The following is a 15,936-nucleotide window of genomic DNA, read 5'->3' on the forward strand; positions in this document are numbered from 1 at the left end:
GCAATGCATCTTCAATTTTTCTGTCAAAATCTCGTAACAAGATCCAACTGATATCTTACACTCTTCAGCAAGCTCCCTGACAGTCAGACGTCGATTTGCCCACACCAGGGTGTTGATTTTGTCGACGTGTGGGTCGTCAGTTGACGTGGAAGGGTGTCCAGGACGCTCATCATCTTCAATGGACTGTCGACCATCCTTAAAACGTTCATGTCACTTGAAACATGCCGTACGCTTATAGCAACATCACCGTAAGCCGTGTTAAGCATAGCAAAAGTTTCAGTCGCAGATTTTCCAAGTTTAACACAAAATTTCACAGCAAGTCGTTGCTCCTTCAGGTCATTCATTCTGAAATCCGCCAAATGAAAAAATCACACTTCACTTAAAACCGCCTAGCTAATACACAAATGAAGATATCTGCAATCGAGAAATGACGTCGTAATCAGCTGATCTGTGCGAAGCTAGCGACACCAAGCGGATTCCCCTGGAACCAACTGGAGCCACGCAATTCAAAGAGTCCGTGTATTTTTTGAACAGACCTCGTATTAATTACTTCCAGCCCATGATTCACAAGCTTCTGAATGCCACTTCTATAAAATTCTTGAGGTTTGGAGGACAAGAATGTAGAGAGGGTAGTTTTGACATCTTCATATGTTCCAAGCTCTTTTCTATCAAGATAGTTCTACAAACATTGGAATAGACGATGATCAAATGGAGCAAAATCCGGAGAATAAGGAAGATGTGAAAGTTTTTCCCACTCTAGCTCTTTTGTCTTTGCAGATGTGATCCTTGCTGTATGGGGCCGTGCATTATCCTGGTGCAACACAACACCTTTATGATTGATCAAAGCAGGCCTCTTTTCTTTCAGTGCAACATTCAAGCACTCTAACTGTTGACAACAGAAGTCTGATGTAATCGTTACACTGAGTGGCAACAACTCAAAGTGGATCACACCAACAATATCCCACCAAATGCTTAACAAGACTTTCCTAGGGTGGAGATCCATTTTGGGCTGTGATTTAGCCAGTTTACCTGCACTGAGCCATTGTCTGCAGCACTTAACATTTTTATAAAATATCAGTTTTTCATATACAGTCACTAACCTGTCCAAAACAAGTGAGTTAGGTTCACGAGAGTGCAGAGATGTGCAAATGTCCACTCTTGGTCTAAGGTTGTTTTCTGTTAAATCATGGGGGATTCATTTTCCAAGTTTTGACACCTTTTCAAACTGTTGCAGATGTCAGTGAACTGTTGAATGGGTTAAATTAAGTTTCTGTGCTAGTCCTTCAACTGTTACAGCACACTCTTCATCAAGTGCAGCCAGCAGCAAGTCATCATTAAATTCAACAGGATGATCTGAATGTGATGCATCACTTAAGCTGTTGTCACCTGATCTGAACTTCTGAAACCACCTTCAGCATTTTCTTTCATTGAGAGATTCTGTACCATAAACACCTTGAATGTTTCATGTAGTTTCTGCTGCACTATTGCATTTTTTTAAACTCATAAAGCATTATATGCCTAACGTGCTCTTCAGACACATCCATCTTCATAAGGGTTTATTTGATTAATGATCTGAAAAAGTGGAGTTGGGTTAGTTTCTTTTATTTGTCTGAACATTTTTATACATGTCCTACAACATAATTTAGTTATCAAAGCCTTCTACAAATATAGAAATGATGATTCACTTTCTGTATTAAATTTTCGTACATAACTTTTGGGATGAACTGATACATTATGAAAGTTTGTTTCTATTCATGAGGACTACATTTTCTGTTCTTATATTTGAGTATGGCGTGGATCCTGCTCTTGTTTTATTTTCTGTTGTATATGCCAGAATCAACTTTCACTTTTACAAATAAGATTAGATTAGTCTCAGTATGTTAGAGTTGCATTTAATCCTGGATATAGGTGAACTATAATTTTGTTTATCACATGGGTTGGATTATAACACTTAAATTAACTTGGATTCATTGAAATTTTCTGATGTATCTGATTATACATGACCACAGTCTGATGTCATCCAGCATATTTCTGATGTAGATGTAATTTATTCTTACTTCCTGCATTTACAGTCGTGTTGTTGTTGTTTCTTCAAGTTCTTATATAATATAAGAATTGGCTATGTTACCTATCAGTTTGTTGTGGAAAAACACAGAGCAAGAATTAATCAAGCTAAGCCAGCATCTGTGATCTCATACTTGTATATCTTTTACCCATTTCCATGTCTCTCTCTGTGGTAGTCTTATGTGTTATCTTAACCATAAGTATTTAAAGTTGTTTATACACGTTACAATTACGACTTACTGTGATCCAAGAATGAGAATTTCAAGGCATTTTCTCACATAATGACAGATGTGGAATAAACATTGAACATTTAGTGTGAAAATTTAACATTGAACTATAAATTTAAAGAGTAATAAGTGTATGAATTACATTTTACTAATTAAGAAAAGATTAGAAAGATTAGAAAAAATTAAATGTCTAAATAAAGTACATTTGTTGTATCTATTCTGTAAACCAAGAGCTGGTTCCTGGCCAGAAATTTCTTTTGTATGATGTTTTTCTTGTCTCCAATAGCCTAGTCCACCTGTTACTGTGCGATCTCAAGCAGTTAAAGGAGAAGCTAAGGACCTTGAGGCATATAAGTTCAAACTAGAAACTCGAGAAACTGATATTATTGAACTGAAAAAAGCACTGAAAATCAAGGTAAGGAAGTAAATATTTGTTGTTAAAACAAAATTTCAATTAATGTGATGAAATGTATTTAATGTTTTTAAGTTTTGTTCAGGTGAGTGTTTTTCAAATTGATTTTGCTGTATTTGTTGAATAGAGTGAGGAAGTGAGTGAGATGCATGTGAGAAAAGAAATGGCTGAGAAAAAACTGGAACTTGCTTCTCGGGACAGTGATGAAAGGGTGGAAAGAATACAGCGTCAGTTAGATGAAACCAAAATGGTGCTCAAGAAGAAAGAAAAGTAAGTGACAGTCTTAAACTGAGGAACAACAACATTGACTGTGTACAGGCTAAGGTCTATAAAAACATTAATTGTTATTAGATTAAAAATTAAGATTTTCAGTCTTTATTTATTTTTTATTGATCATGAAATGGTTGGCTGATTAAACATGTTGTCTTTAATTAAAAGCTAAAACAGCAGTATCTTTAAACATCAAAGTATTTATTATCATTTATTAAAGATGAAATAAGTTTTACTGGTACACATATGATATGAAATTAAAATGTACTAAAGTGTGTGTGTGTTTATGCAGATCAAGATGCACACGCTCATGAGAATGCTCAGTAAACACAGTCAGCAGTTATATGTATTATAGAGTTTTGTGTACTTCTACTTGAATGTAACAAATTCAGTTACATGTGACCTTACTGTATCTAACGTTCTGCATTTTGGTCATTTGTTGCTTCAGGGATTTTGAAGAGACACTTGACCATCTCCAGGCTGACATTGATGCATTAGAAACAGAGAGGGGAGAACTGAAGGATAAACTGAAAATGTTATCCAAGAAAGCACTTCTTGAGGGGCTGACCAAGTCTGCAGGTCTAGCTAGCATTGGTGAGAGTTTAGTTGGTACATAGCTTAGTGTGTATTGTATTATTCATTTGATCTAGCTAGCATGGATAAGACTTGTGTTATGTCATTTGATGTCTGTTATATTATTCAGATAATTATAAGTCAACATTTTCTTAATAAGTAAGTTTCTTTATGCTAGTTTTAAACTTTTATATTGTGGTAGTTTCTGTACAGTATTACACACTTAATTGTTTGGGTAAAAGTTTTGTAGAACTGCATTAAATAATTAGTAATGATAATTTGTGTTGAAATGCAAGTTTTAAAAAATTTTCAAAAAGTTATCCAATTATTATAATTTTACAGGAATTAAGTTGTAAAGGATGAAAATATCAAACCAGGAAGGTAAGGATTACGTTGTGCAGAAAGGTTAAGATTTCTCTATAATTTCAAGAAAATAGTAAAAGAGATTTATAGAAGTTCACAAGGTTATCCAGGAGGAATGACAGGATAATAGCCTCTGATTTCTTGGTGCTGTATTTTTTTATTATGAACAATTCTTTATTTTATTTTATTAGAAATATTTCACCAAAAGATTTTTTGTACGTTAAAGACCTATAATATTAGGGGAAATACTGCCAAATGTTGTGAAGATATACAAACTGTTCTGAAAGTTAAAAGTATTAAATCCACAAAGACTTTAAACAACTGCAAAGAGGTCACATGGTCAGTCATATAGACCCGATATTGAAAGAGATAAGTCTTTGATTTCTTAACGCTTAATTTGGGTGACAAGTTAGAACTGAAAAATAGGCCATCCACATATTCTGCCAGCCTTTACCAAGACATTTTTTGAATGTCTGTACAGAATGTGACTGTCCTATTCTTGTAGATGTTAGTTACCCTATTTATGAAAGTTTAAGACTAAAAAAAAATTTTTTAAGTTTTAATTTTATCAAGGGTAGATGTGCAAGGACAGAACAGCCTGTACAGACCAAATGGTTCATTTTTGTCCTAAATTATATTTCATGTTACTGTTTTTGTTTTTAAAATATTGCATCCTAGAAATCATTGTTTTACTATTTCTGTAGTGTCATCTCCCACAATTCCCACTTCATCTGGAACAGCTTCATCTGGTGGCACTGGTGCCAGTGAATCTCCTATGCTTATCCAACAGATCCAAGACTTGCGAACTGCTTTAAAGCATGTAAAGAATAAAAATATCAGGCTTCAAACAAAGTTCATGCAGGTAATCTGATATACTTGGCAAGTAGTTAACAAAGCTTTCATCTGCCCACATGTTTAAAATCATTTTTACTTCTTTGTAGATATTGACAAGACATATAACTCTCCTTAGAGTTTATTAATCACTACATCACACTTTAGTTCCAATAAATGGGCAGATTGGACCATAGGGACACTGGGCAACTGCCTGGCAGGCTGATGCATTCTCAAAAGTTACAATATGCAGTATGTGAAAAATTGCTGTGATTCTGATAGTGATGTTTCTGTGGCTTTAATGCCAGTCTGCATGTGTCAATAAACATGTACTTTTTGAGATTAGAAACTTATAAACAGTGAAAAGGTAAAAAGAAAAGTATGGTAAGTATTTTAGCCAGAAAACCTGTAAAGTCACTTGAGAAGTTTTCACATGAGATCACATACAAAAGTTGTAATGTCATCAAATGAGATTCAAGATCTGAGCACTTTCAAATAGTTTACTGTTTTTTGTTTTTTTGAAGAAGAAGAATAACTTTTCAAAAGCACTTGAGTTTTGGACCTTGTTTGAAAACATTACAATCTGTAATGTACAGTAGAGTTTTGGACTTCTCCTGTCCATTTTATCCTTCTTGAAAACAAAACGCCTGTAAAAATTAATTGTTCCCAGTATCAGTATTTTAATTTCTTATTATTAGGGTAATTTTTGTATAACATGTTTATAAAGTTAATATCAGTAAATTTCCCTCAGAACCAACTTGCAGCTCTTCCACCACTGGTACTTCCTACAAAACCTACAGGACTTGGTTCCTTGACAGGCTTGAAAAATATGGTGGACTTTGAGAAACAAATAGATGGGAAACAGTCCATGCAGGGTAGAGAAAAGATAAGTCATTTGGGAAAACGGGCCACTACTCTTCTCAATGTAAGTAGAGTATTTGTTAGTAAATCAAAGTTAGAGTTCAGTTATAGATATCACTGTAATAATTTTAATTAGGAAAAGATGAAATCTATTAACATTTAACAGATGAAAGTAAAATACCAACAAACAAATTTACAATAACTTGTATTAATTTGCATCAATTCTGCAAGATACAGTATTGATATACAGAGAAAGAGATTTAAAGTTGAAGTGTATATTGTTAAGGTATTGTGTTAGCTGAATAATCAGGTAATGTAACAACAAATAGCCCACAAGATTAAGAGAGGATGGTCATGTTAAATGCTATTGATTAAAGGCCAACTTCAGACTAGCAATAACTAGACTTGTATGTCCCTTTATCCTCAGCTCTTCACACTGTAATAGCTAGATTGCAAATAACTGCTGTGAATAAATAACTTTTTTATAAGAAAAACTAATTAAAATAACATCTTACTCTGTATACAAAGTACTTATAAACTTTAACAGAATCTTGCAAGGTATTATAAGGAACACTCAGAGCTAGCCTGAGATTTTTGTATTTTTGTCCTTCTCAAGACAAAATTATATAAACTACTGGCTTAAGGCAAAAGCTTTAATGCCATGCCATGATACTAGACATACAGGTTTAAGTGTTTGAATCATATTTTAACCAGGCCTGGCTCCAGCTCATCACCTTAAGGAGAATCACTGTAGTTTTGTCAACTTTATTTAGTAATATAAAAGTTGTACTATTTTTTTAATTGATAAAAGGTTTTTAAATTTTTGGGAGAATGAACTTGGTGGGCAGCCCCCCTAATACTATCTCTGATTTTAACGTTTTCATAGGAAACTTCATAACACTTTAAAATATATAAGTAATGGAAGTTGAAATATAGGGGGGACAAAGATCAAATAAACCATGGGACCATAAAGAAGCACAACAAGTGGGTATTATGTAAGATGTTAATTTGGACCTTTGTAACCCTAACACATCCAGAGGTGAAATTAATTTTGTGTGTCTTATAACATGCAACAAGAATAAAACAAGTCCACAAATACAGAACTTAAACAGTCAAGATTTACATTGGTACATTTCAGTGAGATAACGTTTGAATACTAACTGCAGAATTAACTTCTGGCCAGTGATTTTGTTAGTTCTCTTCTACTACTACATACAGTTTAAAGACAAAAAAGGACCTGTTGATCCATCTAGGCCATCCCATCTACTAAACTCAACTCTAATGAAAGTACTCAAGGCTCCTTTCATTCAAGTATTTATCAAGCTTTATGTTAAATACCCTTGAACATCTACTATATTTGAAGGTAACTAATTCCAAAGGACAAACCTCCCTGTTAGAAAAATAAGTGTTAGCTGAAGATACCAAAATTTATAGCCTGACATTAAATATGGAAAACATTTCATAAATCAACACTTAATTCTTTATAGAAACTTAAACATCTCAATCAAATCCCCTCTAACTCTTTGTTTGTCAAGAAAAAACAATTTCAGAGATGTTATTCTATCCTAAAAGGACAACCCCTCCATCCCAGACACCATTCTAGTAACCCTCCTCTAAACTGTCCAGCAATTCAGTGTAAGGAGCCTGAGACTTGACACAATATTCCAAAGGTAATCTGACAATGAATGACCTATATGCAATGAAATTATAACCTTATACTTGTGTTTGATATTTTTGTAGATATAAACTGAAATACTATTTGTCTGTGTGATGCTGTTTGAATGACTTTAGAGACTTTGACTATTGCATCAAGATCTTTCACTTCTATAACACTGTGGTGCACAAAAGGAAAAATTTGGTTAGAGCAAGACACTAAAACTTTTTCTTCTTACATTTGTGATAGGAGCTGTATAAATTAAGTGCTAATCCACAAGTTGTGGACATTAGCCTCAGAAAGCCAGGAAGCGAGCCAGTTCTTGGAAAATCTATGCCGATAAATTCTCTACTGGAATCTACAGCTAAGCTAAGGAATTTACAAAAGGAAGCTCAACAGGTAAGTGATCAGATGAGTAAGAAGTAGAATCTTTATTTTTTTATAACACAGGCCTGCAATAGTTTTATTGTTTTAAAATTCACATGTTCTACAGTAATTCCAGTATGGTGAATCAAAAAATGATGTCCATCATTTCTCCACTGCATACAGATTTTTCAGAAAATGTCATAAAACAGTAGATGAAAGACCACGGCACACAATTTTGAGAATAAAAGACATGGATTTCAAAAGCAAAAAGTTGGGACGAATGAGGATGAATAATCATTTGACATTAGTGTTCTTCCCCTTTCTTCGGTTTGATTGTATTTTTTGTTAACAAACATAATACTGATAAACAATGTTCATTGTGCTAAACAAAATAATAATTTGATCAAATTAATAGCTCTTTTTTTTTCTTCCCAATTTCTAAAAGAAATCCTTATGTACTAGAAAAATGAATATTATTTTAGAAATCTGCACAGCTGAATTATTGAAAATGCATTATTTCAGTGAAAACAGCATTTATGAAGATTAAATTTGTGGGCCTGTGTAATTTATAGTTTTTTATAAGCTCAAGTTTTGGTTGAATTGATAATGTACTGACGTTTTTTTAGTCTACAAGTGTTTAATACAAATATGGTAAAAAATGGTCATTAGTATGGATTTGTTAATACAAATATGGTACAAAATGGTCATTAGTATGGATTTGTTAATACAAATATGGTAAAAAATGGTCATTAGTATGGATTTGTTAAGACAGCTGTGGAACATAATTTTATTCTTTTCACTACCTTTTAAGGCACTTGACTCATAATCTGAGGATTGCAGATTTGAATCCCCATCACACCAAACATGATCACCCTTTCAGCTGCGGAGGCATTATAATGTGATGGTAAATTCCACTATTCGTTGGTAAAGGAATAGCCCAAGAGTTTGCAGTGGGTGATGATGACTAGCTGCCTTCCCCTTTAGTCTAACACTGCTAAATTAGGGACAGCTAGTGCAGATAGCCCTTGAGTAGCTTTGTGGAAATTTCAAAAACAAACAAACAAAACGAATACTATTTTTGTACATTTCTGAGCAATGTTTTTATTCTACTTACTGTTTTAGATTTAAGAATATAAATTTTATGTATGTAGACCCTTAAGTATTTTCCACAAGAGGAAAAGCATAGGACACTTGAGAAGCATAGTTGAAATTCTGTTATACACTCTTACTACTCGAAATTTTTGGTAGTCCAGTGAAGGACATAAAATTGTGTTCTCAAACAATATTGTAATAATAATAATAATAATAAGTATAAATAATCATTGTTGAAATTAAACTAATGTTGTGTTATTAATTGTTGTCATGACAATATAGTTTGAAAAATCTTAAATAAAGCTGATAATTACAACTCTTAAACTGGTTTACACCATAAGAGTCATTGTTTATGAAAATTTATATATATATATCACATAGACCAGTGCTATATCTTTCATATACCAGCCAGTGTGAAGAGCTTTGATGTTTAGCAGAAGTTATTGGCACTTGATGTGAATTACGGTTGACATTTTCTCCAATTTCTCTTGTGAATTTTTAGGTTTTTGCCTAGTAAAGATAATGCTATGTGTTATACACCTTAACATGTGAAGTCTCTTACACAGCTGGTGCAAGATATTTTTGTGTGATACAATCTGATTAACCTGATGTACTCGAGCACTAGACAAAAAAAAAGCCTTATTGGTATAAAGTATAATTAAATTCCTGTTACACAGTTTTTCTCTTACGTGAAACTCTTCATGAGCTGTTAAAATTTTAATGAGAATGATTGTGGTTATCAAAATAGTTCTCAAAGCAAATTCTTCATTAGAAGTCAACTATTGTTGAGTTTCGTATCTTTAGAAATAAACTGTATGAAGTTGTTTTTTATATAGAAAATGTGTTCAATAATAGTACCAGCAAGTTTTCAGTAAATGGGTGAGAAACACAACGTTGTGTTATAATTGTTCAGAAAAACTTAATTACATCTGTTCTTTTCCTTGTCTAGGAAAACATTCACTTAGAAAATAATTATTACTCTTTTATAGCTGCGGTTTGAAGTTACCAATTTAGTAGCAGCACAGAAACAGGGTGGCCATGTTTCATCAGACTTTACTGACTTTCCATCTCCTTCATTCTCCAAGGTACAGTATTTTTTTTATTGATATTATACTGATAGGACAGCAGTAAATTTACAGTTCCCTGTGGTAGACACAGCAGGTAGCCCAATGTGACTTTGTTCTGAAACTAAATCTGAGAAGAAACGACATTTTTAATATTCACATATATTTTGTTGATTGCATCTATTTGTTTATTTTTACACACAACATTTCACCATGTTTACCTGGAGTCAGCATTGATGAAATTCAGTTCTTAGAAATAGGTTTCAGTTATTGTGTTGCACCCAGGACTGTCCTTACACCTGAATTCTAGACAGGATTTGAAGACTTTACTGGCAAAATACCTTTTCAGGATTGTTTTACTTAATTAAATAAACCTACGTCTTCTCATGTCACTTCAGGTTGAAATATTTGTGATAGAAGTTCTGACATCACTCGCAGAAGTACACGTAATGAAAATTGTTTGTTAAACAACCAAAGCACTCTTTCTGAAAGTGTACAGGTACCCATTCTGTCTTGTTCCAAAATTCAAGAAACCACTCAAATTCTACTTGTTCTTTAGTGCTTTCCATTCATGTGTTTTCACCTCCAAGACTCCTACAATCAAACCTTTATTCAAAGGAACGTAAAGCACTGAAAATATTAAAAAGTGTCAAAAATAAAATTTACTGAAATCTCACAAAGGTAAAACTATCATCATCGTGGATCATGTGGCATACCAAAAAGATGCCCACACTCCTTGATAATTCATCTTATTTCCAAAAAAAATGGAAACTAACTTAACCCTCCCCAAAAAGAGGAATTAAAATTTATTTTACAATTAGAAAGAACTATTCAACTTTTCTGCTGGTTTATATCAATTTCTTCATCCCTCAGTTTCCCGTACTTCTCAAATTTACGAGATCCACAAAACTCATGACTTGGTTTCTCCTTGTGTGTCATTGTTTCAGCATACAAAGCTTACATTTACACTGTAGACAAATTTTTCACTTGAATGTTTTCAATATATATGTTTCTTGTGCTTCTTCCTCCATAAAAAAAATTAAGGCTTAAAAACTGCTTTTGGTAATGGACACAACAACCACTTCCACTTTAGGCTTGAGATATGTTTTTGGTCAATAAATGCGATCCACAACAACCACTTTCACTTTAGGCTTGAGATATGTTTTTGGTCAATAAATGCGATCCACAACAACCACTTTCACTTTAGGCTTGAAAACTGCTTTTGGTCAATAAACATAGTCCACAAAAACTGCTTTCACTTTAGACTTGAAAACTGCTTTTTGTGAGCAAAAAATATTTTGAAATGCTTATCCAAATATTTGAGAATTTGAGTCACTTTGTTTAGTTAGTCACATTTCATGTAACTAAATCTGTTCACTCATGTTCCCCTTCTTGAAGCAATAAATGCTACCCAGGAATGTTACCTAAACATAGAAATTATGTGAAAGTAGTTTCTCCTTCATATCAAATTTTCCTTCCAGTTTAAAGGTATGAATTATATCCAAATTAAAGGCTTGAGTTTGAGAAACTCTGTAGTTCCAGCACTTATTTATATAAGAATTGAAGACATTGCTATCTAAAATTCATTTTATTGAAACCAATTTTGTTGGTTTCAATACACTGTTGACATTTTTTGGCCTTTGAGAATCTTAATATTATTAACAAGTTTTTCTCTCATCCAAACCAGGTTTAATCAGACATAGAATTCATGATGGAAAAAGCATCTAATGGCAGCTTGTTATTTCAGTGTTCATATTAAAAAGATAAACCCAGGCTTCCAAACGACCATATTTTCCAAGAACACTCATACTTGACCTCATGTTCCTTGGAATTCTCTTTTGACCAATATCAAAAGTTAGGCATACTAAAAGATGTTATTCATGCAGGTAAATTCACACGTTACAACACTGTTTTAAAAAGAAAAGGAAAACCTTTTATTTCTCTTTTATAAACTAAACATTTTCCCTTCCACTACTGTTAATAAAGTAATTTCCCTTTTTGAAAATAACCTACAAACTAACATAAAATTATTCTTCTATAGATGTCTTTGTCACCTGTTGTTTACTATTCTTACCAAACTTATGCTATAAAAAAATCCTGGTTAAAAACTTCAGAGAATACAAATATAATATTGAAGTACAACTTATATTTTTACATGCAAAAAAGCTAGGTCAACTGCTATCCGTAAAAAAATATATGATAATGATACTTCAGTAAATTTTATACAATTGAACGTACAGATTGCAAATGCTGTTGTATCAGTGAGACAAACAGAAAACTTTCTACTCTTTTGCAGTAACATTTTAAAATATCCATCTCATGTTTTAGAACACAGATCTTGAAACATTGTTTTGATTTTTCTACAGTAAAAATCCTGACCAGAAAAGACAAGATGAATATGATAAAAATGAAAGGAAACCCTATTACCAAATATATATATATATAACCCTATTCTGAACAAATACAAAACAGTTTATTTATATCTGTTTTAATTCCCAACTCTCCTATACAAAATGAATTTCCACACTTAGATTCAGGCCTAAACGTTTTATTTATTATACCTAAATTTTACAGTTAATTGTTAAATTACTCTATTTGTTACAATTCCTTAATAACATTAGTATTTGCTATAGACTTTTGTGATCCTTTTTAATATTAGATTCTCTTAAGTCTTGTATCTTACGTAATGATGCCAAGTAAACCTGGTGAAACACTGTGTGAAACGTTGTTATACAGTAAAATATCTTATTGTTTTCATAGCAAAGATAATTTTTAAATGCTGAGGATTTATTAAGAGCAGTTTTATTAAAATAATACAATTTTATTACCATTAACAATATGTATTAAAATCCTGTGTTAAAACAATTTTCTGTGGGCTTGACTTACCTGTGTATGGTTTTTAAAACCATAAGAGATTTAGTTGCTCTAGGTTTGATCTAATTCAATTAAACAGTTTTGGAGCTCAAAAGATAGATTTATGTTTAGTTCTAGTGAATGTAATGACATTTTCACTTGTTTCTTTGATTCAGTTTTACTACTCGGTATGTTATCGGTCAATAAAGTAAAAACTATATTTCTCTAAGTTGGTTACATGTTTAACCATATTTCTTTTACTATAAGAAAGGTTTCTACAACTTAGATTATTTGAATTATCTAGCTTCAAATATTTTTTCTTTTTTACCTTTTTAATTATAATATCCTAAACACCTACAAGTATGGCTTGAAACTTACCATTCTAATATCAAAACCTACCACTTTAATCTAGACACTTGCCAGGTTTATCTTGAAACATACATCTCTATATATAATATAGAAACCTATTAGACAGATCTTGAAATCTATAATCTAAAAATCTACCAGGTTGAAACCTACACATTTAAACTAGAAATGTACCAGGTTGATCTTCAAACCTAGAATTCTAATCTAGAAACCTACAGCTGTAATCTAGAAACCTACAAGACTGATCTTGAAACTTATAACTGTTATCTAGAAACTTACTTGTTGTTAATGTCATTTTGCAAGCTAATTGAAACATCTTGGTTTATTTAATATTTACATCTAGTCTTTCAGAAAGATGTATAGTAGAACCAAATTGTCATCAGGAGTGCTTATGCATTGTTTGTTTTCATCCTAAGGCTTTGGCAGAAAAAGATGGAGAGCTTATAGCAAGGCTAAGAATTCCATGTAAGGGAATGGTTGGTGGGAGCCAGAGTAGCAAATCGGAACAGACTGTTGCAGTTATGTTGACCGTTCAAGAACTTCGTCAGCTTCATTCAAAGATGATAAGTTGATGCACCTTTCTTTAAAAAGAAGAGATACTTGAGCTGTGCAGAAGCTTCTAGTTGTTGGGCATATTTATTGTTCATTACCTATAACTATCTGTACGTGTTTGTCACTTTTAACCATAACCAGTTGGAGGTATGGATGCTAAAGTTTAACTCTAAATACTTCTGATAGGCTTGTAACATATCCCTAAACCACATCACACAAACACATCTATAGTAATGTATCTGTAAAACACAGACACGTCTATAGTAATGTATCTGTGAAACACATCTGTTGTTCTTAGCTAGTCTTACCAATAATATAATTGTTTTGCCTTCAAGTTTTGTGATGTTTTGGGTGTACTGGATATTTTGAAGTATCTTTGTTGGTTCACAAGAATGTCAACTATGTATTAATACAATAATATTGTTAATAAAATTCTTAATATTTTGTTCTTGGATTTCACAGCATAAATGATAAATAAAGATTCTAATGGTAAAAGAACTTTACAGTTTATCACCCGTTTGGTGTTTTTATTTGTGTAAACATATTTACTGGTACTAACTTTCACACACTTCTATGTGAAAAGAATAGTAAATGCTTGAGTTGGAAAGTTATGAAGTAATCTAGTTACTTAAAGCTTCTAAGAAGCTATGAAGAAGGATGAACATATTCTGGTACTATATGTGATATTTTAGAAAGAAGTGTGTTTATGGAAGCATGACCTTCCAAGCAGTCATTATCTCAGTTGAAACATAACGCTTCAGTAAATCTAAACATGACACTTCCTCAAGTATTATCCTGTGTTGAAACATGACAGTCTAGGTAATATTATCCAAAGTTGAAACATGAGAATAGTAAAGAACTAAAACATTTAAGTGTTAACTGTTTAGGGCTGTAGATAGTATTTTTATATCTGTATGTCTGTATTCAAAGGAAGCTTTATCTTCTGCCTTCTGAATATTCACGAGCTTTAATGTCTTGGTCATCTCAAACTTTACAAAAAGAAACGTTTAGTGACAACTGAGGTTATATATGTTTTTCTATTTTTAATTTTCATGACACTGAACTGTATTCAGGATGATATATCGCATTAACTTTTATGGCACCGTTTATTTTATTTTAGTTTCAGAGGATATTTTCATCACATAAATTTGAATGCGGTATGTAGATTATTGAGGTAACGCATCATTGTAATGTAAGCAACACCGCATAACTATAGGACCAACTTTCGTTATTTTATTGTCGTGTGTTTTATGACAAATGACTTGTAGCTTGCAAAATCATAACTTTTAATTACGAATTGAAAATTACTCCATGTGTAATGTCAAACCTAGACTTGAGAGCAACTCCAACAACACCTTGGTTTTGGGACATAAAATTAAAAGTTAGAAACTGGTTTTGACCACGTTTGAGGACAACACAGTCAAACACGCCTTCTCAAGCATTATTATAATCGGCATCTGGAAGTCCACGCTTAAGAAATCGTATATAAAATATGTAATCTTTTGTTAACTAATAAACAGCGATTTTATCTTTAAATTGAAAAAAAAAACATTAAAAGACTTTAATTTCTACTTTGAAAAAATCGTTTTTCATATGCAAGAAACAAATGTTGGGGAAAGCTGCTTCCAAGTTTTTCTTAACCTGAAGATGACCTAAAAAGGTCGACGTTGTTCTCTGCTCTATCAGTAAAAATGTTAATACCCATACCAGCCGTTCTGAGATACGTTTTTATTTCAAGTGGGTCTCTCGTCATCAAGAATGTAAGAATTGTGGTCATGAATTTATCATACGAGACCACACAAGTCGTGTATGACGTGACGATATATGGAAGTCAATAAATCACCGTGTTGGTGTACCATTACTTGACCTGTTGAAGTTGGCTTAATCGAGACAGTGTTCGTTTTGTTACTGAACGTTAAACAACACGAGAACATGGGACATTTTCGTTACAATCATATTTTCGGGTGTATGTATATGTGTGTATTTGTATATGTATACAAATATTTTCTCTTAACTGTGTGATTTCACTCGGTCATTTTCCATAAAAAAATACATTGGATGGTAGATAAAAACTATTTGTGCTTATTTCTTTAAAATTGCTTCCCGCAGAGGCACAGAGGTATGTTTACGGACTCGCACTGTCAGAAATCGGGTTTCTATATTCGCGGTGGGCAGAACACAGATAGCTCATTGTGTAGCTTTGTACTTAATTCTAAACAAACCTTTAAAACGAATACAAGGATCGCTTAGGGCTTATCGTGGCCAGTTGGTGAAGGCACTTGACTCGTAATTTGAGGATCGCGTGTTCGAATCCCCATCACATTAAACATGATCGTCCTTTCAGCCGTGGGGGCATTATAATGTTACGGTCAATCCCACTATTTGTTA

General features: G+C 32.7%; 1 protein-coding gene across 5 annotated transcripts in view; it reads left to right on the top strand.

Moving 5' to 3' along the window:
- LOC143257418 (dynactin subunit 1-like) overlaps window positions 1–14,058 on the top strand; it is a 53,950-nt gene extending 39,892 nt beyond the window's left edge. For all 5 annotated transcript variants that reach the window (XM_076516063.1, XM_076516061.1, XM_076516062.1 and 2 more), the window contains 8 exons: window positions 2,578–2,706; window positions 2,831–2,973; window positions 3,422–3,567; window positions 4,614–4,771; window positions 5,492–5,665; window positions 7,505–7,654; window positions 9,703–9,798; window positions 13,413–14,058. In XM_076516063.1, coding sequence (XP_076372178.1) covers window positions 2,578–2,706; window positions 2,831–2,973; window positions 3,422–3,567; window positions 4,614–4,771; window positions 5,492–5,665; window positions 7,505–7,654; window positions 9,703–9,798; window positions 13,413–13,568 — 1,152 coding nt within the window. In that variant the 3' untranslated portion in view covers window positions 13,569–14,058. The remainder of the gene's footprint in view (window positions 1–2,577; window positions 2,707–2,830; window positions 2,974–3,421; window positions 3,568–4,613; window positions 4,772–5,491; window positions 5,666–7,504; window positions 7,655–9,702; window positions 9,799–13,412) is intronic.
- The last annotated feature ends 1,878 nt before the right edge of the window (window positions 14,059–15,936 follow it).

The sequence above is a fragment of the Tachypleus tridentatus genome, chromosome 7 (genome assembly GCF_004210375.1).
Source record: "Tachypleus tridentatus isolate NWPU-2018 chromosome 7, ASM421037v1, whole genome shotgun sequence".
In the NCBI taxonomy this organism is placed as follows: Eukaryota; Metazoa; Arthropoda; class Merostomata; order Xiphosura; family Limulidae; genus Tachypleus; species Tachypleus tridentatus.